We start from the raw sequence: 23,197 nt of genomic DNA on the forward strand, positions 1-23,197 counted from the left end.
AGCTCACACGTGTTGGAGAAGAGGCTGTGCATACCCTGTTGCACAGGCCCTTTCCCCACATCTCTTCCATTCCAAGGAGGTGGGTTCTCCTTAGCTTTGCTGGGCATGTGCTGCTGGCTGCTGGGTGTGCCTCCCATTCCCCCAACCTGGGGACAGCCTGCCAAGAGATGGCCTGTCACACTTGGAAGATGAGGAGGAAGCAAAGAGAAAAAGAAGCTGAGAGCCAGGGGTGGTTAACAGCTGGCCTTGCGAAGTCTCGTGTCTGCAGGGTACAAGAACACTGCCGAATACACGTTATCCAAGAGTTTTAACACAATTTATTTTATGCTTAAATAATCAACTAGATCATCCAGTGTTTGTTTTCATACATATGTAATTAGAGCTATTATCAATGAATGCTGTTTCCATATGAATATAATCAACAAATTAAAGTATTTCACCAAAACCCAAATAAAAATGCCCTTTAAAACACAGCAGCCTTAACAACCTAATATTACACTGCTAGAATGATTACAGATGATTGGCTTACTGAAAGATTCTACATCTTATAGCCAGTACACAATACAGTAATAATTTTACAGCGTGCTGCCAGTCTATTAGCTAATAATTTCTCTTCAGTTCATTTAAAAATATCCCAAACTTGTGCTCCTTGGAGCACCAACCCACTTCTAAAGCTGCAAGCATTACCCCCGTTATAAAGCAAGAACAGATAGCACCCCCCTCCCCATAATGCAACTACTGTATATGTTATGGGTCTTAGGTCATTTCATTGAAAAATTGGCAACAGCAACAAATATTAGATGAAGGGCTTTGTGTTTACAGATAAAATCTTATTTTTCATGTTGCGGTATAGTGTTTGCAAAACTGGAAAAGATTTAATCAAAATAAGGTGAAACACATGCATCAAAATATTAGTACTCTGAAGAAAAATTTTCACAGAACTACAGAATTCCTCATTTTGGGAATCATTTAAATTTGCAGCAGATTTTAAAGATTTTTTTAAAATCAAGCTAGCGTTTTTGCATATACAAACATTATAATTGCTAATATACAAGAATCTGTGAAGATACACCCAGAATATCCCTGTAGGTGCAGCCATTTGAGACACCTAGCCTGCTCAATGCATTTGCAATATTCTGTTTGTGATCGAAAAGGCAGTGCCTTATCAACATTTATTCTATTTTGTTAGAATTTATACAGTGTTATTTATTTACAGCAAAACTATTGATGTTTAAAAAAGAAACAAATAGTGTTTTATACCCTGACAGTTTGGGTCCAAGAAAAATAAGGCGAGCTGTTGTGGATTTCAGTAATTTTAGTGTCTTTCCATGGTTTAACAACTTTGTCTTCACACATCCTCTCTTGCCACAGGAATTTATTTCTTTTGAGATGACATCAAACTGCTTGAAAGAAGCTGTTAACAGCATGGCATCTTGTATATACACTGCATTGGTAACTGTGCACCCTCCAATCCTGTGAATGAACGTGAATTTCCATGCTCTGTAAATTGCCTCATGCTAAATTATTTTTTTTTTGTTTGGGGTTTTTTTGTTTGGTTTTTTTTTCTTTTTGCATAAAAACCATGCGGTTAATGTGGGGAAGCAGCAAACACACACACACTTTTATAGGTGAATGTTTAATTCCTGTTGATTTTTCTTCCTTGAGTGTCCCTCTAGAATACTGGCAGTAAAAGCACACAGTCCTGTGGAAAGAAGAGAGCACAAATCATTTCAGAATATCTCATTAGAATCAATTTCGTGCCTTTTCCTGACTAAAAGAAAAGTGGTAACTGGCATGATGGAATTCTGCAATGGATAAATCACCCACTTTCTAGGTAGGTAATGACATTAGTTGAGCTCCCAGCATGAGGGGAAAATGCAGCTGCAGATGTCCACACTGCTTGTGAACTGATTTACAAATATGTTTGCAATGTGCTGCGTTTCATCACCCCAGACACAGCACCAGCTCCTCAGATCCAATGATGACAAGGAATAGGTATTTTTACTGTCAAAGAAATGGCATCATCTCCAGAGTAAGAGAGCTGCTGCTTCCACAGCACATTTTTCTTCATTGTGTGCAAGCACCCCCAACAGTGATGGAAAACCTGCTCTCCTTGCACATCCACCTCTGCCAGTTGCTTGGGGAACGTGACTGGCAGAGCCAGGAATGCGGACTCCAGCCTTTAGAAGGCTTGGTGAAGGACAAAGCGAGGAAGAGGAGCAGCCCCATCCATCTCCCACCTGGCACCAAGGAGATGGAGCCCAGCTCCTGCTCTTGCCCTTACAAACAGAGCCATGCACATGAGGACAGTGAGTCTGTTGCTGTATAACAATAGTGATGTCTTGCAGCAAAGAGGGCAAGAAGCAGCAATGCAAACACACGAGGAGCGGGAGCTGGAAGACCTGCGGCTCCCGAGCACCTGGGCACAGGGCAGCCTGCTCGGGAGCGTGCCTTGCGCGGTGCCTGCGGGATTCAGGCTGGCACGGACATGCCTGTTTACTAATCAGGTCACAGGTCCACACTCTCCTTCTATGCTAAAGCAATCTGTCCTTGCCCACATCTAGAGTTGTCATAAATCTGTCCTGCTGCTAAAAGCCGCCTGTTCCCATTGCAGCAGTCACGCCAGCTCACACGCTGCTGTCCTGAGGAATTGCACGCAAGAGTTCCTGGCTTTTCCTTTCAACCTCTGTTTCACAATGGGTTTATTTGCAATGGTGACAAACACATTTTCACAGCAAAATCTAGCTAACATTGTCATTTGTTTTTTCAAACACTCCAAGGAAAAGAACCACCTCTGCCTCCCCCACAGGACTCTTTTGTCTTTTGTGATTACAAAACAAACTGGTTTTCTATTAGAATCTCCTGCCTGTGCAAGTACTTCCACTTCTGCATCCAAATAAAATGTTTTCAATGGACTCTGGGCTGTGCTCACAATTACTTAATGCTCATTTGGTCATGCTTATCATATCAAAGTTTGGAGTACAGAGATTCATCTTACAGGACAAAGTTCCCCCTTAGCAAAGGTTCATTATCTAAGGCAGACTCTCATACTTCCTCAGGGGCTCTAGCACAGAAGAGTTGCCTACTAGGAAGTACAGGAGAAATGCATCAACAGTCCTGGGAGCAAATCTGGTTCTGAGGAACTCAGTCTCTGGCTTCCTGAAGGTCAGACTCTGTTTCATACACTAGGCAAGGACTGCTTTACTTATGTAATTTTATTTTAAAAGGAAATGCTTCTCCCATATACCCAAGGTGTGTTGCACCAAGCCTGGATGCTGGCAAGCTCTTCAGCTTCACTGCTTCTGTGCCTTTGAATTTACATGTTTCCACTGGCTTGCCCCTGCAGATTGACAGTGGAACAACATGGGACACAATTTCACAAAAGCAATGCCATCCCTTTGTCTTGCTTTCCTCCTGTATCCTTGAACTCCATGAATGAGAAAGCTGTTTCACAGGAATCACCTCCGTTTTCAAAACATTAAATATTTCATGAGCACATTGAGCAGCAAGCCAGGTGAAGCTTTATTATTCTATTAGCACACACAGAAGGGCTCTCAATAAAAGCAGGAATTTAGCAGTTGTGCTAGATGGATACAAGTAGGTGCTTACCATATGCTGAAAGCATGCCAGTTGCCTCACAGAGCTTGCTCCTTGTGGCTTGATACCATAAATCCCTCAGCTAGATCCCACACACCAAGTGCTGCTCATCTCAAATGGCACTATTCACAGGCACAGGTGGCTTTAGGGGCAACCTTACATTGCAGCAGTCACTCTGCTTCTGTTCTTTTCTTCCACATCACTATCTAGTACGTTTTCCAGGTCCTGTTTATCCTGCTCTTAAATCCTACAGTCAATCCAATATCAGATATACAAGAAAAGGATAACACATAGACTTGCACTTCATAAACTCTTCCTCTGCCCAGTTCCTGAAACCAAACAAAACTAAGAGAAGTTCTGAGTAGAAAAAAGACCTGAACATGGTAAACCTATGCACTTGGAGCCATGACTGACTGAGCAGCACTGATAGACACAGACGAGCTCTTCCTGTATTTACAAGCACATTTCTGCGTGACTGTGGTTATGTCAATGAGACAAAGCAACCTCTGGCTTCAGCGTTGCTTCATTACATCCTTACAGAGCCCCTGAAAAGATGTCTTGGCCTGTGCATTTAGTTTTAGCTTATACCATCAGCTGCTGGTTTGCTACAATCATTAAGGCTGAATCAATAAAATGCACAAGAAACAGTTGGTAGGGATTATTTGCTGGCAAATATTGAGACACTTCACTTACAAGGACTTTGACTTGCATAACTGCCTCAGATCACATGCCTGACAGTGGAAGAAGCCTCTCACTCCCAGTAGATTTACCTGTGTGCAGCTCCTTTACTATTTGTGCTAGAGTTAATTTGTAGGGGTAGAAAGTAGTGTAGAAAGGATTACAAACAACAGACATGGTAAAACTCCCAGCAATCTTGTACATGCCTCAGTATTGCTTTGCTTCATGTTCCAAGAAGTAAAGCTCAGTTTCTAAACATGAACACAAGGACATTTTCTGCCTACAAGATCAAGGACAAGCTATTGAGCTTTGCAGGTGGAAAGCAATGTCAGGGTAGCAGAGTCAAGCCATTGTGCAGCCCAGGTGCTGTTCCCTGTGCTGCACAGCGCCGTGCTGGCAAAAGCCTTCAGCAATGGAAGAAAATGGATCACACTGACCGTTCAGTGGTCTGCTTTCAGCTTTCATGAGTAACTTTTCTTCTCCACGTGTCTGACTTCTTTCTTTGTCTTAACCTTATAAGCTTCTCCCTGCTTCAAAGGAAAAGTATAAACATTAACATAGTCTGCAGAGAGCACTTGTAATCATAAACCTGCTTCCAAAACAGGCTCCACATTTTGCTGTAACAGGATAAGTAAAAAGCAGTTAAATCACATTAACACTTCATTTCAAAGATACACACAATCCATTTATCCACTCTGCTGATCTGCAAAAGCACAGGTCTGAAATATCATCTTCAAGTAGGAAACACAGGTCTACAATTTCAGCATGACCCCTGAGCTGGAGCGCCCAGCTGGCAGTCCTAGGCAGAGCCCCTGCCGACAACTGCAGTGGGATCCAGGGCCACTGGCAAGGAAAAATTTCCTTCCCCAACCAGCCTCGCAGGTCAGCTGGATTGGCAGACATTCCCAACAGCATATGCTGTGGCTCCTCTTATGATGTTTCACAACGTCTGTGCTTTAAAGTGAGCAGGTTAGTAATGGAGTAAAGAGAGGAGGAAGAAAGCCAGCAAAAAACACCACTGAAGCAGCACAGAAGTCAAACCAATGACAGTGACAAGTAATGCAGATTTCAGTGTCTTTAAAAAAGCAAACCCCAAAATAAAGTTCATCTTCGCTCATTAAAAGTAGCTCAATAATCATCTAAAAATAAATACTCCAGTAATCACAAGCCTCACTCACATCAGAGAGAGAAAGGCATCTGCTTATGTGTGGCTATTGGCAGAATTTACCCCTCAGGTGATCTGCATTGATGTTATTTGTAACTATTTGTAGTTTCCAACTAATCTAATCTGGTGCAGTAAATTGAAAATGCTTCCCCCTTGCTGGGCAGGATTTTTTTTCCCTGACAAATGACTATGAAAGAGGGAATGAAAATATGTTTGTTTCAATGCTCTTATTTCTGTGACATGTGTGTCCCCCCTGCCTTTTTTTTTCTTTTTTTTATTACCAGTAGATAAAGAGTATTTGTTATCTTCCTTTCTGAATCTGTTTTCACTCAGACAAGAATTTCATTAACCCTAATGACAGTTTTACTGAAACAAAGACCTCCCGGGGCCATGTGCTGGGAAAGAAGGCATGAGCTACTCTGAAGCCGTTTGATTCTGGAGGCGATGCCCTTTTTCCCAAGGGTTCCTTGGGACATAGGACAGCTGATGCACAGCCTGCCCATACCCCTGGAGCTCTCTGCAAGAAGGGCTGGGGCATGCTGGCACACAACAGTCCTGTCCTTCCTGCTGTCCTCTTTTTTCAGGATGATGAAGCTCAGCATAGTCCAGCCCTGCAGAAGGGCTTCCAGTTTTAATCACCAGGGACAAAATCCTATCTCAGTGCTTGCTTGTAAAGGATACTATTGCTTGGGTATGTTCTTGTTCCCCTGAATCCTGCAAACCTTCAGTCACTAGCACAGGGCTATAACACAGATAAGTGTGAGGCTGGTGGGGATCAGACTGTGTAGCTCATTCCTTTGGGCTGGCAGAAATACACCTACAGGTGTAAGGCACATATTCTGCAAGGGCTTAAATGCAGGGACACGGCTCATTGTGATGGCACAAAACAGGCCCCAAACCTATGACTTAAGACTGCTGCCTGTTTTACAGAGAGATCTTAATGCTCTGTGGCAACAGAATTTATCTGGACCCCCTTGATGCTGCCCCTGCCCACACAAAGCACAGACAGACACCCCTGCCCCATTACCCAAACGCACAACTTGCCAATAACCACAAGCACTGCACTTTGCCAAGGCTTCTTGTTAAATGCAAACTTCCAGCCCTTTAGTAGCACTTTCTAGCAGTCAACACAACCCTCTGCATCTACTGTTATTTCCTTGTAGTCCCCGTTCCATTACCATTTCACCAACTTTCCTCTCATGAGGGATAACAACGCGTCTTACTACCTTCCGGGTGATCTGTGGGAAGCAATACATGAAAAGTATCGATTTTTTTTTTCCTAGATTCTAAAGGGAGAAAGTATGTTAAAAAGAAGTTACTTGAATGCAAAGACTCAGAGCAGTGATGTAATTCATGATTACTTTTCTTGTGATGACGTTGCCTTCTTCGTCGGTAAACTGTTCCTCTGTTACAGATTCACCAGGAATGTTTTTTGCTTCCTCACCCTAAAGAACGTGTTATAAGATTAGCAATAGAGCCTATATTCTTTCAAACCCACACATATTTCCACACCAATCCAAGCAACAAGCACATGCTAGCTTCAACTTTATATAACAGTTTGCTTTATGTCACACAAATTGTATGAAAACCACGTTCATTTAGTATGCCGATACCTGTGAGTTTATTCTACAGAATGTGTCCTGAAAGCCTGCAGTGAGCTTCTAGCGCATTGCTGTTATTACCTAATTCATGGTATGAAGCTCTCTGTGCAACAAAATCTCATGGTCAGTCTGAGTCCTACAGATGGAGGCACACATTTATGATGATATAATCTCTAATCGGATATCCGTTAATTTCTCACAGCTTCTCAGTGCCCAGCACACGCAGAAACATGGTCCAGCATGGGGGACAATTGCAATTTAAAAAGACAGCTTGGCCTATAGCTTGCTAAACACGAGGTCTGAAACACACACACAGAAGACAAGACTTTTCAGCATTTACAAAATGGAGAAAGGCATCTGACATGACACTTTTCCTGGCACAGTAACACCTGCCCGGACCTATAGCTCCATCCGTGACTTACTGAGATCAGCAGCACTCCAGCCATCATTTCATGTAATACCACCAATTTGCAGGACCAGTGTAAATTAATGTAAAAGCAGTTGCCTAACTGCTACACTAGTGACTTAATCTCACCACAAAAATTATTGCTGAAGTCATAAATAAATGACATTACTTTAGTCTAAGGCTAGCTGGTAGTCACGAACTTGTTCCAGAAGAACTTGGCTAACTTTACCTCACAAGGTCGTGTTTCCAAACCTGGGTACTGAAGCAAACACTGCTTTTGGTGCTTCAAAAATAGCCATTGTCTGTGCTTATATCTTTCGTACAAATAAAGCAAACATAATGATAATGTAGCTGGCCTAGATATGAAAAATTTCCAATTGTAAATGAATATCCTTTAAAAAAACAAACCAAAGAAAACCTTAAAACTTTTCATCTCCCCTCAACCCACTACGGAAAAAAATCACAACTAGAGGAAGGAAGAAGAAAGAAACATTGTATAAAACATGTTATATAAACATTAACAACAAAATAATATTTAAAATGAGATTATTACAGCTCAACATCAAGCTTTCATAATGCTTCCACGTAATAAACAGCACAGGGCAAATATAATTCCTATTTACAGTGGTCTATACACTACACAGTTGTCTACATAAGCTCCTGGCACTGCTCTATAACAAACACAGTGATGCCGTGTTTATTTTTTTAAACCCGTTTTCCCTACAAACACAGCTTTTTCAATATGTGCTTTGTAACATTAGGACTGTATGGTATTTCCAAGCTCTAAGCAAAATAAGCCTTTCCTTTTGATTACAAGCCATTTGTGGTCTTTTCTATAGCCAAGCTTTTCCATTTCCCTCGCTCTGGGGGGATGGCAGCAGGTGGGAGCCAGAGGGGAGTATTGCAGAGCTGAGCACAGCTCTGCCTCGGGCTGAGCCCCCAGCCAGCATTCATCATTCCTCACAAGTGCAGAATTTCTGCTTTTTTCGTATTGAAAGCTGTATTGAAATGATAGCTTGATAATTAAGCAATGAAACAGTTTCAGGCATTTTGCACATCCTTTTCCCCAGGCTTTCACAGGCTAAATAGAAGCTGCAAAGCTTGTTGAATTTCGGTGCTTCAGGAAGCATCACCCAGAGACAGACAGGACCAACAGCCAGGTGGACTCCACTGCATAGGGCTATAAGGATGAGGTTCTGCATCTGACACCCCTGGGGCTCAAGGAACATAGCTGAGGTCCCCAGGCCTGGGAATGGTGGCATCCCCACAAAAGCATGGCAGAACAAGTGGCTACTGAAGCCTTGAGAGGGAGCCTGGACGACTCATTCCCCCAGAGGACTCTGCTGAGGGTCACAGGAAGGAGACATCACACACCTGCCTGAGCACTGTGGTCAGGCGATAGCAGGAGGAGGGAAGTATGAGGCTGGCCCCCGAGGAGAGCAGGGCCCCGCACAGCAGCCACTGCTTCCTTTCTCATGAGCAAGACAGAACAAACCAGAATGGGACAGGGACTGCTGCTGAGGCAGGGGGACAGAGACTCGGTAAAGATTTTGGGAACTGAAAACTTTGGGGTTTCCTATTCACAAAGACATGGGAGGGGGAAATACTGATTCTGGTGACTTAATACTTTAATCTGATGCATAACAGATGGAGAACTATCTGCACAGTTTCTTTCCTGGCCTCCCACACATGGGTTCAGAGACTCCCCAGTGGGATTGCACACAGTGCCCTAAGGAGCAGGAGGGAAACTTGGCCCAGACATCCTATGGAGCACAAAGGTATGGAAAGGTTCCCTCTCATGAATAGGATCTCCAAAGTCACTAGAATAAAAACCCATAAAACCCAGAAATAAACCAACATGGCCAGCAGCAAGGTCACAATACAACCTGACACACCAACACCACTTGCGTGTACTGGTTCTTCTGACTTACTGCAGCTATCAGCAAGGTTATCCCTTAAAACAAGTCAATGAGAATTTCTGTGTTCAGCTTTAAAATGAAAAGTGTATTGATGCACTGAAACATGTCTTCTGAAATAAAATGCAGTTTTAAAGGTGTGGTGGATCTTGTTTTTTAATTAGCTACATGCTCCTTTAAGCACAGTTTAATGATAAATGCTGCAAACACTCAGCAGTCAGCCCGCGTGAAATCCAGCTTTGACAAATCTCTTGCTGGTGGGTAGTTAAACAAATTGCAGGAGGGCTCACAATTGGCAGGAGGTAGATCTGATTTACTGACATTTCTAATCCTATGCAGTTATAAAGACGGATGTTTGCTAGGAAAAAAACCCCTTACCCACTGGCAGTTTTACTTGTAAGACCTCAAACCAGCTTTGAGTTAGAATGGCACATTAGATGACCTTGTCAACAAAAGCTGTTTTTAAACACAAAGCTAGCGCATCTGCACCACAGTTAAGAATAAAATTCTTTCTGCTGCATCATACTTATGTGGGCTTCATTTTACCCTTGACCAGTCAAAATCACTGTCACAGTACCAAAAGCCTTAGAAAAACAGGGAGAAAACTTAATACCGTGATTACTGGAAGCCCAGTTATATCCCTGGGACTAAAGCATACAAAGGCTGCAGTCTGCAAGCCTCAGCCCCAGAACATGCCAGGAAGCTTTGCAAAGCAGAGTGCCTTAGTGTCACCCTGCTCACTGGAGTGTAGTCCTGCCAAAGCCAGCTGGTATCCTCTCTCTGCTGCTCTCCAGGGCAGGAGAAGCAAAAAGCAGTTTCCTCAAAGCCTTCTGCCAGCTCCACTGATTTTCTTAACAGGTATTTGCAGATTATGGGTGTTACCAGGGACCTCCAGATAAATGGAGTTATACAGTTGGTACTGCAGTACTGTGCCAAAGTTCACTGTAGATTTGTCAGAGCTCTGGTTTTCTGTCATGTTTGTTTTGTTACTAGACAGATAATAGTCCCTTTTGTTCCTCCTATACATCCAGTGTTCTTGTAATAGTGGAGAAAAAAGGTGTAGCTGGATGTCTTACCCATATGGATAAAAAGGAATTTAAAAGCAGGTGGAAATAAGCAAGATGGAAAATATCCTAAATATTTAATTTTGCCAAAGACCAGAGGCAATGCTGCAATGGGAACAGGAGCTGTACAGAGTGCTCAGACCTCTTCCCTTACTGGCCTAAGCCACCATCAGGCTATAATCCCTTCAGTCTTGAGATCACATTCTTGTAATGCATAAACAGCAGCTGCGTCTCAGTCTCCTTGGGGTCTCAAGCCTCTGTGGCAGTGGCAGGAAAAACAAACATCTTTCATTAAGGTCATTTTCATTAGTGAATTCTGCCTACTCAGGGAGACCTTGTTAATCAGATGCCACGACTCTCTGCCTGTGCCTGTGCTGAGTCTGTACTTGCTTGTTTGCAGATGTGTTGCTAAAGCCATAGGAGGGGGAAAAAAAGGCCAATAAACCAACAGGCAAGCCAGGGAGACCTGAAAGGAAACGGTGCTGCAAATGGGACAGAGTATATCCACTACTGGGAGCTGGGTCAGAGATCTGTTGCTTGTTGCATGAACGGTAATATGACAAACAGACCTCATAACAGCACTTGTAGCATGTGGGTTAATTTACCCCCGTGGTATCTTACTGAGGCTGGCAGCTCCAACTGTCCCAGGGCAATACATGGTGAGGGAACCTACAGAGAAAAGTAAACCTGCAGCACTACCATGGAGAGGCTGCGCCCAGCTGAAAACACAAAAACACCCACATTTGCCTTACATAGGGCACAGGCCCTTAATTCTTCTCATCTACAGGATGGCCACATTTTCACCTTCCATAAATAAGTTTCCTCTGAATAGTAAGACCATGCAAGCTGCTGGTTCTAGTTTTGACTAATGGCTCAGGCTCCCATGCCACTTGTCCAGTGCAGGCTGAACCAAACCCTCCATGGTCAGTAATGGGGCATTTCATGGCAAAATGCATGGAAACGGAAAAATCGTTAATAAAAATTGGCAAGAAATTACAAAAGTACAAGATACTAAATTACAGCAGATTTGAATAACCCCTGCTTAGAAATACATTTTATTTTCCATTACATTCTACCATAAACTTTTTTGGCAAGAATCCTGCAAGACAGTTTTGCCAAAAATTTGTATCCATGAAAGATTTAACAACCTCTGAAAAAGCATGAAAAATCAGACGCTGTTATCTGCCATGACTGAATAAAAGGAGCTTTGGATCAGGCTCTGAATGTGCACATTGTGGCAGCACTCTTATTTTTCCCTTGTGTGCTAATTGCTCGCATTCCTGCACTGCCATAAACCCATTTCTTTTGCAATGCCCTATCCCATCAATCCACCATGTGAACACAAGAGAGGAAAGGAAGCAGAAGCAAAAACAAAAACATCTGCACTACCTTGAGGTTAGAATACGATCCTGATACATGTGGAAATGGGCATCAGTCCTTGCTTGTCTGGTTTTATGGGCTCAGCCCTCTGAAGTGCTAAATCCCATGGGAATGTGCTCGAAAATGCTGAACACTTGACAGGACTCAGCTCTTGGACTGCTGGGAAAACACCTCCAGGGGAGAGAAAAGCCTTTCCCCATACTTGGGCCAGGACAGAGAACTAAGTTAGCAGTTAAATGGAAATAATAGTTTTAGCAATAATGCAGAATGGCACCAAAAGGAAAAACAAGTTGGGAAAGAAGAGCAAAGGCAATGAAGCAATTCAACCCTGACAGTACCTGTGGAGGCACATAGCAAAGCCTTTTTTCCACAGGACCCAATTTATCCTCAAGGTTTTGGCATTACTAAACTTCATCCCTGCAGGCTGTGTGGGTACCTCTGTTGCTTTTAACTCAGGCAGTAATGTATACGGGGAAGAGCAATTAATATTAGGAAGAAATTCTTTACTGTGAGGGTGGTGAGGCACTGGAACAGGTTGCCCTGAGAAGTCGTGGATGCCCCATCAGTGGAATGTTCAAGGACAGACTGGATGGGGCTATAGCAACCTGGTCTGGTGGAAGGCGTCACTGTCCACAGGAGGGCTGGAAGTGGATAATCTTTAATATCCCTTCCAACCCAAATCATTCTATGATTCTATCAGTAAAGATTACAGTAAAACAACACAGTTCCCACATGCAGATCTGCCCAGTAGAGGCTCCAAGCACAGCCTCATCCCCTCTCCACTGTTGCTGGACACAAACCAGCAGAGCGAGCTGATGGCATGGGCAAAACACTGCATCCATTCGTGAAACCTGTGCCCAGGTTTTTCAGATGTTCAAAGCAGCTCTTATTCCAGAGAGTGCAAATTCAACAGAGGTGTCTAGGCCTGGCTCTTAACTAACAGCAACATAAGACAGTGTAGGGTAAGTTCCCCATGGCCTGGGCACAACTGCAGAATAGCACTGGAGCATTTCATCATCAGTGTGCGGCACCTGCTGCCTGTGGGACGGGAGACCCAGAAGGAAAATGTCCCTGTCTCCTACACTGAATCATCCCTTAACAACTTTGGCTACCAGGAGTTTTCGAAAACAGGCTAGAAGGAGAACCTAATTCTCACTACTGTTCCATGGAAGTGTGTGGGTACCATTTAGTGTGAGCCTGAGAGGGGCACTGGGGCTGTGGAGTTGGGCTTGCCAGGCAATCAGACACCAGCAGGCAAAAGCCTGCTGCTCCTGACCACCGCTTGAGGCCCTGCAGCAGGAATATGTGAGTTATTTTTACTCTGCAGGCTGAGAGAGTTGCTCTATGCCTCTGAGCACTGTATCCTGAGACCTCTTCCCTGATCCTCAGGTTAGGTGAGGGATTTCAGTTCCCTCACACTGAAACTCTGCTCCCAGGAATGTGCAGAAATTAAAGTCTAGATCCCTACCAATGTTAAAGCTTGACTCTTCCCCTTCATCCCACCATTTAATGAACTTTACATGATTGAAATGCTCATTGAAATGGTTGTTTCCACTATCAAACTCTTTCTCTAAAAGGCTTGATGATTGCTGGCTTCAATTTTTTTCTTGTTCTGTTTTAAGGTTGTCTTGAGATGCAGAGTGGAGGATAAAAAAGAAGCTATAAATGATCAGAAAAAAACCAGAAGCATCACATTTATTTTCTAATCAAGAGACAGGTACAGCTCCAATCCAGTTGAGATCAGATACGTTCCCAACAGAGCGGGTTCAGCCACCTCCACTCACCATGCACATCCTCCCCACCGTGTCTGCACTAGCTGCAGATTGCAACACCACGTATTCTGCTTTACCGTTGCTCTGTTAAAAGTTCAAGCCCAAATTATACCAGCACATTTAAGATTAATTTTCTGTGCCTTTGTCTAAACACAGAGTCTGTACTTGGAAACCAAGTGAAGGCTGCCTTTGACACATTTTCCCTTTACTACTCCAACATTTCCTGCCTCCAAACCAGTGGACACCAAAATAGTTCAGACATAAATTGGGTGGGGGACCTCAGCCACAGGCCAACTATGCAGCCTTTGAAACCTGCAGCACACTTACACTTTGTGTTTTACCAGAGACGCTCCTACAGCCTTGGAGGGTCTGTAATTACCCACAGGCTGCCTGCCCCGTTTGAAAACAGAAACCACATTCCTAAGCCTGAGCAGTCATGTCTTATCTGCAGGGGGAATTACTGATGAAGGGTTATACCCTGACCTGCCCAGGGCCTTTCATGGAAGGCAGCAGGTTCCATCTTTAGAGACAAGGGTTGAGACAAAACATTTGCTTCTACTGAGCTCATTTTTGCCATCCCTGCCTTGTCCCACACAGAAGCACGACTGGTATAATGAAGCAATCTGTAATGAAGACAAGTCAGAAATATCATCCTGCCTTTTCCAAAAGTGTCTGTATCTTGGACTGCAGCTGTGCAGAGCAGCCTGCCACCCACATTACACAAAAGATGCAGTGCCTGTGTGCAGATTCCACTGTACAAAGAAAGGAAACAACAGTGATATAGATATGTGCAATTGCAATGTCAAAAATTATTGCTAAAATAACAATTATAACTTAGGCAAACTCGGATAGTGTCATAATGGCACTAAGGTGCCTGGCTGGTTTTTTTCATGGCTTGACTACATGGTTTTCTAATAAGAGCCTAATAAATCCTGTAAGTTATTGAGGGATTAGCATAATGGTTTCCGATGCAGAATTACTTTCTCATGCTATATGCTGCAGGCAAATAGTGCCATACGGTGTGACCACATCAGAAAAAATATGAGGGCAAATGCAATTATTTATATGACCATGTCATTGTTATCAGTATATAAAGTATATTGTGCTATAAATAAAGGTCACCTGTAAATAAATGTACTAAACAGAACCTGCTGAAGGCAATGCGAAGATTTTTATTAACTTGCAAAGGTTTAAAATCAGGATCATTTGTTGTATTGAGAAGGTTTTCCAGAATCCATTAAACACTTAGAACTGCAAGTTTCAACCAGAGTACGTGGTTCATACTCTCCTATATTCCACTCATGTGTATTCGTGTAAATGTTTAACTTGTAACTTAAATTTTTTTAAAAAAAGAAAACAGAAAAAAAAAAGAAAAAAACATTACCCATCTGTCTGCAACTCATATTTGCTTTATAACAGACCAACACACTGCATCTAGCTGTAGTCCTTAAGATGCCATGCACAGCAGTGTCAGTGAAGGACACAACATGCCATGCAGCACAGTTGTTTTCTAGCAAAAGATAACCATAAACCTCTGGGTTAAGCAAGGAAAGGCTGACTAGCACTTGGTTATAAATCCATACTGACATTGGAAAGCACACTACCAGAGGGACTCCAGAATGCCAAAAGCGACATTCTGTCACAGAACTCCAACCCACGTCCATGCCAATGTTGTGTCAAGAATCCAAATCAAAGAATACCTTCAGAATCAATCGCCGTCGATAAACTCTTGTAGTAATTCTCTGCTCTTCACTTGAGCTTGAATCACTCTCAGTCTCACTGTCACTGTCACTATATTCCTAATAAATGCAGTTTTAGTACATTTGAACAGCACATTTGCAAGACAGAACATGCTGATCAGGACTAGGAGAAGAAAACAGAGGTTATCATGGACAGTGTTTTCCCTGTCTCGTTATGTACATAATGACTCTCAGTTTCACTGTTAAAATATATAGTGGGGGAGGTGGTTTTGCTCCTTGGCATGCTGTAACTTGATAGGTATACCAGCTATGGAATATCTCAGCAGCCTTTACATCTTGAAAATGGTATTTGGAATACACCTGACTTGCAGAATTTCTAAATTTTATGCAGTTCTTAAATATTTTGTGTACAAAATAACCTTGTCATAGCTCACTGATTTCTCCTGAAAAATTACTGTTTCAAACAAATTTCACAGATTCACAAGGTATGGGAAGTAAATTCCCTAATTAAGAAAGGAGGACAGTCACACAGAAAGATTCAGTGGATATTCTCCACACAGAAGATTACAAATAGGCATTTTGAAGAACTTCTCTATGTAAATGGATTTCCTGTGCCCTAATTATCTGCTATTAAGTAACAAAACTGCAGCATGAAGCACAATCATTCTGCAATTTCTTAAGAAGGAGCTGTTAGACCTCAGCTCAGGGCAGGAGGGGAACAGCCTGACACTGATCTCAGCTTGGTGCCAAGAGGCAGCACAGCTGCAGAGAGACATCCACTCTGTGCTGGCTCCCTCTGACAGCTCAGTGCTTTCCCCTCCAAACCCCAAGGAGTTCCTCAACTCTAAGGCTGAGCAGGTCTGTGTGTACATGCCTGTTGGAAGGCATCATATCTCTGTGTGTGATGGACACAGGGCAGAGGCCTTTCTCCCATGATGTTTGTCTGAATCAACCTTTTCCTGAGTAGAGAAATTAGAAAATTTCCTGTATGCTACTCAATGACAGTCTGTAACCGATTTAAAAAACATAAATACTGGATATTGCAAACTGCATTTCTGTTTCCCTTTTTGAATCTGGCCCAAGACATCCCAAACAAGAAGCATTTCTCAGAAATTATGTGTAAAATAAGAGTGGGCATAGGTGGGTGGAGGAGAAAAAGGACTATATAACAAGAAGCATTTAGGGCAGGATGACAGCATTCATCTGCATGTAAAGTCTCCTGCAGTCCTCTGGCACTAATCAAATATAGATACAAAAAATTAGAATACAACCCTATTCTGAAAAAGCAACAAGAAACAGAAGATTTCCAGAGGGCACAAAAGCTTTAAAGCAAGAGTTATTTTTAATAAACAGCTTCACATGGTTTATCTGTGATGGAATTCTGACAGTGAGAGTCACCTTTACCATGCGGCGGACATCATCCTCTTTGGAATACTCAAGCAACTGTGCTGTGCTCCTCTTATTTAAAAAGCTCACTGGAATCTGATGCTTGAGCATTTGTAGAGAATTATATGACCTACACCATCAGTGCACTGCTTTTGTAAATGTTTGGGCATTTATGTGGACTTGGGATGAGGCCAAAGATTTTTTTCATCCATGTCACCAGGTGTCAGCCCAATATCAATTGTCTGATGCAAACCATGTGCCAAAACACTGATGCAGCCCCTCTCCTGCAGATGGGTGACTATTGCTTCCTCGCCCTTTCCCACAGAACAAAATCTCTTACTTTGGGAAGCAGTTTTATTTGGTTCCTCCTTTCTTTCCACAGAAATAAATCTGCTTCTTCCATACTTTTCTCTTTATGGAGCATTTCTGAAGAACACCTTGCAGAAAGACTGCAGCTGAAACACTCTGTTTTCATGACAGCACTTGAAGTGTCTCACCATGAATTGGACTGTGTTCGTAACTAAACTATTGACTTCAAATTAGAAGATATCATTGAAAAATTATCAACAAGGTATTAGAAGCAGTTCTTGCTGTCATTCTAACAGATGCTGCTTTCGTAGCCATTCAGGCTTTGTGAGAGACCCACATTTAAAAATGACATTATTTCCTGATACCAGTTTACTCAAAGATCATGTCTACAAAAAGACGTGTTATTTAGTAGATAAGATTAGCAGCCTTTACCAATAAAGCGAAGTAGTGCAGAGAGCACACATAAAAAACCCCACTCACTTATTCTTCTCAATCCAGATGGGATATCCAAAAGCAAAGAACACACAAGAGTGTATGACAAGTTATCTTCCCACTGATGGGAATGCAGAGGGGGAAGTGCAGCATGTTAGCACACCCTCAGCAACATTCCAGTGTGCATCTACACTTACTGCTGCATTTAATCAGAGCACAGCACCATCAGCCTGAGGTCTCCCCAAAGCCTACCAACACGAAGGAACTCTGCCATCTGCCTTACATTTTTTTTAAGTATTCCAGTAATTAGTGAACATTAGAAAAGATCTTACTGTGTCACGAACTAATAACAAGATAATAACAATCATATGCTGCATAACTGCTGAGACTGATTATGTTACCATCTAATAAAAGAATTCTTCATTGTATAATCAAAAGAATTGTTTAAAATGAACTAATTTAAACATGAATGATTTATTGCAGCCCACCACAGACAACTTTTTTATTATGCTACAATAAAAAAAGAGCTGAACCATGTAGAAGCAATTCTACTAAAATACCTTTCTTCCAGAAGTTACAATCTCCTACTGCATTAGGCCCAAGAAAAGACAATCTCAGCAGGGAGAGAAAAATAGCAGAAATTCTGCAATTCCCTTTTTCAGCCTGGTTCCCTGCCAGCCCTGAGGTCTATTCTGTGGCAAGCCTCCCATTGCTGGCATGTGAGGTACACACAACTACAGGGCTCCAAGCCATCCTTTGAATCAACTTTACTTTTAAGCTTCTGGGAATTATAACTATAAGCAACTGAGAAAGCTATCAAAATCCTCACTGTCAGAAAGTAACTTATAACTGGAGTTGTGCAGCTAAGGATGTACGAGTTGGGCAAGACAGAAAGGAAGGGGAGCCCCTCAGTATTTTAAGAAGAAAGAAATACCACCTGGGAAAGTGCTTTATGTGTTTGCAAATCTTTTGATTCCTCTTGGCTGAATGGACTGTGAAGTTGGGATGAACAAGGCCGTCAAACAAAAAAACGTAAGGAGGAGATTAAATATCACCCAAAATTTATTTTGCTGCAAAGTAACAGAGTTAAAAAAAATGTAAGGAGTGTTGGGGACAAGGAACATGAAGAGCTTCCACATCTCTTTGCACACTTAAATGCCAGAGGAAGAGTGTGAACCAGTGGCAACACCTTAGTGGAGACAGATGGAGGACAGCTGAGGTTTTTGGCACTGTTTGCACAGGTGGTATGTAAGAGCAGGAAAAGGGCCTGTTCCCCAGCCATGTGGGACAGCAGTTCCAGAAGCTGCTCTAACCTCTTCCAGGGCTCAGGGCCAGTCAGGCAGAGGATTATGCAGCCCTGCTTGGCTCCTCTGCCTGCTCCAATTCCACCTCATCTTATTCACAACAGAAATAAAATTTCCACTAGCTTCCACTTTTCGCAATTCAGTAATAAATAGAAAAGGCATAAAGAAGGATAAAATAAAAACCCCAAACCCTAACCCTGTCACAAATAACATTACAAGTCTTGAAAAAAATTATGTCAAGCAATATGTCAAGCAACAGGGACTCTTCACATCGTTAATTATTACAGGACATACTGTACCTTCTGTTCAGACATTACTGCTCCCTCCTCCTCTTGGATGCTTGTTCTTGGCTTGCCATCCTCAGAAGTACTCCAGCCCATCTTCTTCACACTGACAGGCACAGATGTTTTGCTGCCTTCTGTTGCTGGCTTGCTAGTCTCTTCCAAAGATTTCTGATATGCTGTTGATGATAATGTTTGCTCATCAGTACCAGCTGAGCTCTGGGGCTTTGTTTTCAGAGCTTCTTTGTCACTGTGTTTTCCCACATCATTTAAAGATTCCTGGATGTAGGATTTAGTTTTCGCCTCTGATATGGATTCAGATAGACTTCCATTTAGTTCTGGCTTCCCTGCTTCTCCCTTGACGTATGAGGTAACAGAATCCCTACATTGGTCCGAACTACAAGAAAACAGGAATAGACAGCTGTTCAGTGTTTAAATCACAGGCAGAAGGGCAAAGCATCAAGCCTATTACTGAGCCTTCAGTCTTAGCACATACATTTCACACAGAGAAGAGTAAAATTTTAGATTCCACTTGCAAACATCGATCTACCTAATAACCTTGTCTTCTGCATCATGGTATCATTTCAGAAGCAATGAAAACATGGTGGGCACTGGAAACAAGGTCAAATGTTTTAGGTTAATCTCCTACTTGGTGGTGGGGAAGGAAAAAGAGAAAAAAACCCAATACACAAAACCTACCAGTTCCCTTATATAATCATGAGCTAAATCCTCAAGGCACTAATTCTTAAACCAGCTCTCTAACCAAAGAGGTGATGAAAATATCTGTTACTATGCAATTACCAGTAATGACCAAACAGGCTATGTTATTTTCTCCCAAAGTACAATATCTGTACTTCAAGTAAGTTATGCCTCTGAAAAAATATTGATATCTGAAAACAAATCCTTAAACAGTGCAAAGTTTCAATAATACATCAAGGCAAGGAAGGTTACAGAAAACTGATCAAAATTTTGCCTCAGATTCGCTCTGGATAGGTTTAATCTGCACTTCTTATGCATAGTTTTCTTTTTCTTTGTATTTTTGCTCACTTTCTGTTAAAAACTATGACTCTACATATGAAAATATGCTAGCTATTTGCTAGCAAAATTCTAATAAAAGATGGCAAAGTAAATTCATCTAGCTAGAAATTAACGTGTTATCTTCTTAAGGAAGCCCTCCTACTTCTCAAAATGATCTGGTTTACTAATTTAACACAATATAAAATGCAGAATAACGATGCTTGCTTAACAACAGGAATCACATCAGGAGCACTTCAAGTGCTTTACAGTCCTGAAAGATAAACAGGTTACTAAAATCAATGGCCAAATTCCCACTGGATTCAATACAAGAGTATCTTATGTTCCCTGGAACCTTAAAACATCCTGAGTCAAAGATGCAAAGGATGTAAACTCCTGACAAACGATCACTGTGCAGATAATGACTCTGTGCTGATTTACAGCTCCTGCAGACCTGGCTCCTTCAGTTACTGATCACAGGAGCCATGTTCAAAGCAAAGGCAAGCAGGAGCCCCTCACCTGATGGGCACCAATAGGGCTGAACAACACGCATTGTGAATGTTGAAAGCTTAAGTAGGTCCAAGGGGAGGTTGGAAAAGCTCATGCAAGAGAAATGCACTGAGGATAAATATATAGAAAGCATCCATCTTAGCAGATCATTATGCTGAAGACAAGTAGAGCTTGGGAGAGTACAGGAGGAACACAGCATATACATCCACTCTCATTTCGTGAGCATCCCCTGCAGTGACTGCTGGGAGACAATATAAAGAACTATAAAGATTTGTATCACCATTCTTACCTTCTTATGTCTGGCAACTCATCTCTTTAAAAGTCTAGTAAATCAGCATGACATAATATGCTTGAAGTACATGTTACAAAAAGTGACAATTCAAAAATCGCCTTATGGAAAAAGTAACAAGTATCTGAGGAAAGGCAAAGGGATGCAATGGAAAATGTAACTGCAAAAAGGTACTACAGAAATAAAAGTAATGTAGTATCCTGGTTTCAGATCCTGTTCTTGATTCCAGCTACATTTATTTATGCAACACTTAGATTAATTAAAAATAGAAATATACAAGAAAAAGAACACAAAAAGTAATATTATCTGATAAAGATAATAGAAAATGTTTCTCAAATGCCTGTATACACTTTTAAAGACAAGTATGTCTGAGGCCAAATCAAGTCAATTATTACTTTTTCTTTTAAAGCCTCTGCACTACTCCTGGAGGTAGAAGCAGTGTGGGAGAGCTGGTTCACACACACACTCCAACGCAAGGGTGCTCACCTATCATCCAAGCGATCTAGCAGGCTACCAGCTATCCTGCGTCCCGACGTCGGTGGCTCAGAGACACTTGACGAGTCAGGCTGCCAACCTGTAATTGAAGACATTTCGTGTTCTGCTTGTTGAACACCTTTAAGAATTGACCATACTTTCTCTTCCGTCATCTCCTCAGACTCAGTTCCTTCTTCCAGATGAATGTCCTCAAACAGAGATTTAAACTTTTCTGCCGTCATCTCCTCATCAGTACCAGACTTTTCTCTCTCAGGCTGTTCAGTCCTTACTCCTCTTTTACTAGTCTCTTCACTCTGCCTTTGTTTAGCATCTTTTGATATCTCGCCATAACTACCAAGATACCGTGGAAAATCCTTAAGGTCCACTTCCTCCAACTGGCTCTCGCCTATGGAAATATCTTTAGGTGTTCCTTCTCTAGGCACTGAGAAATCGACTTTGCTGTCATCCAGTGAAGTGTCTTCTTCAGTCACCACTGGCGGTGCTGCTGCTGTACCATCTACTTGTCCCTGGGAGGTCACTAACACGTCACTCAGTCTACTGGGAGTTCTAAGGGGTGACTCTAGGCTAGAGGTGTCGCTAAAGAAATCGTCCTGATGGAAAGGGGTGGGCGGCACGAAGCGCAACCCAGTGGGAGTTTCCAGTTCCACTTGAATGGAGGGATAACCTAAGAAAGACAGCACATTTGGACTGACTGGGATGAAGCATGGAGCAACAAATAAGCAAATGCCAAATGATTCATGGGTTACATAAAGTATGAAACATATGAGGAAGTGCAGGTGTTTGAGAACCAATGCAGTTCTGATAGATTTCATTACTTTGTCCAAAAGATTCGGAACAAAGAATGAGCACTGCTAGTGAATAGTACAGTGAAGCCAGTACTTTTGACTATTTTGTTAATAGTCCTTAAAGATTTCAGCAACTGTTTTTGCAGCCATTTTAACCTTTTCAAGCTATAGCAGGTTGTCTTATGAGCATGCAATAAATCAAATGTGGACAAGGGTTGTTGTCTCTTTATATACAAGACAATCTCTTGCAGCCATATTGTGTAAATCTTTATTTCCCAATTTTTTTTTTTTTAAATTTAGAAGTTTAATAAACAGATTTTAAAGAAAGCAGTAAATCATAACATAGGATAGCCACTTTTTTGTGAGTAGGTATTATTTCTAAAACAGGTCCACATTTTTAATATGCTTTTATATAAAAATAGAAAATACCAGAAATACAATGTTACTAATATATACCTCTAATTTAATCATAGAGAATGGAATAGTTAAAGAATGAAGAACAGAAATGGATCCTAATGAGGATACTATAAAAGAGTAGATCTAAACACACATCAGGATAAAAAACTAAAATAAGGAAGTTGAGAAAGAGATAAGAGAACAAAAACACAACGAGGGAGAGCTATATGAATATTTCAGGTACAGTGAAGTTATACGGGTGAGAGGACTGTGATGAGTAAGGAGATCTTGGTGATCTTGAAGATTGAGGTGATCTTGGTGACATTGGTACAATCAGATACACTGATCAAATAAAGAGAAAAGAAAAATTGATGAAAACATGAAAAAAACCATACGAAAGGATTAAACTGAATATACACGTATAAAAATGACAACGAAACCTTAAGTTCTCATTCTGCCAAATGAAGTTGGGTAACCTACGAAAGGAAAAAACACATGCTCTGGGGTTAACTTGACATTGTGCTGCCTGCAAAGGGAGGGGCATTAACAGGGCTTGGGGTTTTGTTTCCTGAATCAGCTGAGAGAAAGGCAAAGGTGGTCTGGTCTTGGTGAGGAAAGGAAGCTTGAGGAAGGTTGAGAGAAGAGGAGAGACAGAAAGCAACTGCAGAAAAGTGATTTTGTTCCTAAAAACACTGATGCTGCTATTAAAAGGTGCAA

At 41.9% G+C, this 23,197-nt stretch overlaps 1 protein-coding gene across 13 annotated transcripts in view; it reads right to left on the reverse strand.

The window, feature by feature from the left end:
- Positions 1 to 300: 300 nt before the first annotated feature.
- Positions 301 to 23,197, reverse strand: part of ANK3 (ankyrin 3) — a 353,784-nt gene continuing 330,887 nt past the window's right edge. For 9 of the 13 annotated variants that reach the window (XM_071564343.1, XM_071564342.1, XM_071564344.1 and 6 more), the window contains 4 exons: positions 21,291 to 21,963; positions 19,010 to 19,388; positions 4,713 to 4,805; positions 301 to 1,702 (listed from right to left, as the gene is read on the reverse strand). In XM_071564343.1, coding sequence (XP_071420444.1) covers positions 4,737 to 4,805; positions 19,010 to 19,388; positions 21,291 to 21,963 — 1,121 coding nt within the window. In that variant the 3' untranslated portion in view covers positions 301 to 1,702; positions 4,713 to 4,736. The remainder of the gene's footprint in view (positions 1,703 to 4,712; positions 4,806 to 19,009; positions 19,389 to 21,290; positions 21,964 to 23,197) is intronic. The other 4 variants (XM_071564346.1, XM_071564347.1, XM_071564350.1 and 1 more) reach the window with 2 other exon arrangements.

Source organism: Pithys albifrons, chromosome 9 (genome assembly GCF_047495875.1).
Source record: "Pithys albifrons albifrons isolate INPA30051 chromosome 9, PitAlb_v1, whole genome shotgun sequence".
NCBI classification, from domain to species: Eukaryota; Metazoa; Chordata; class Aves; order Passeriformes; family Thamnophilidae; genus Pithys; species Pithys albifrons.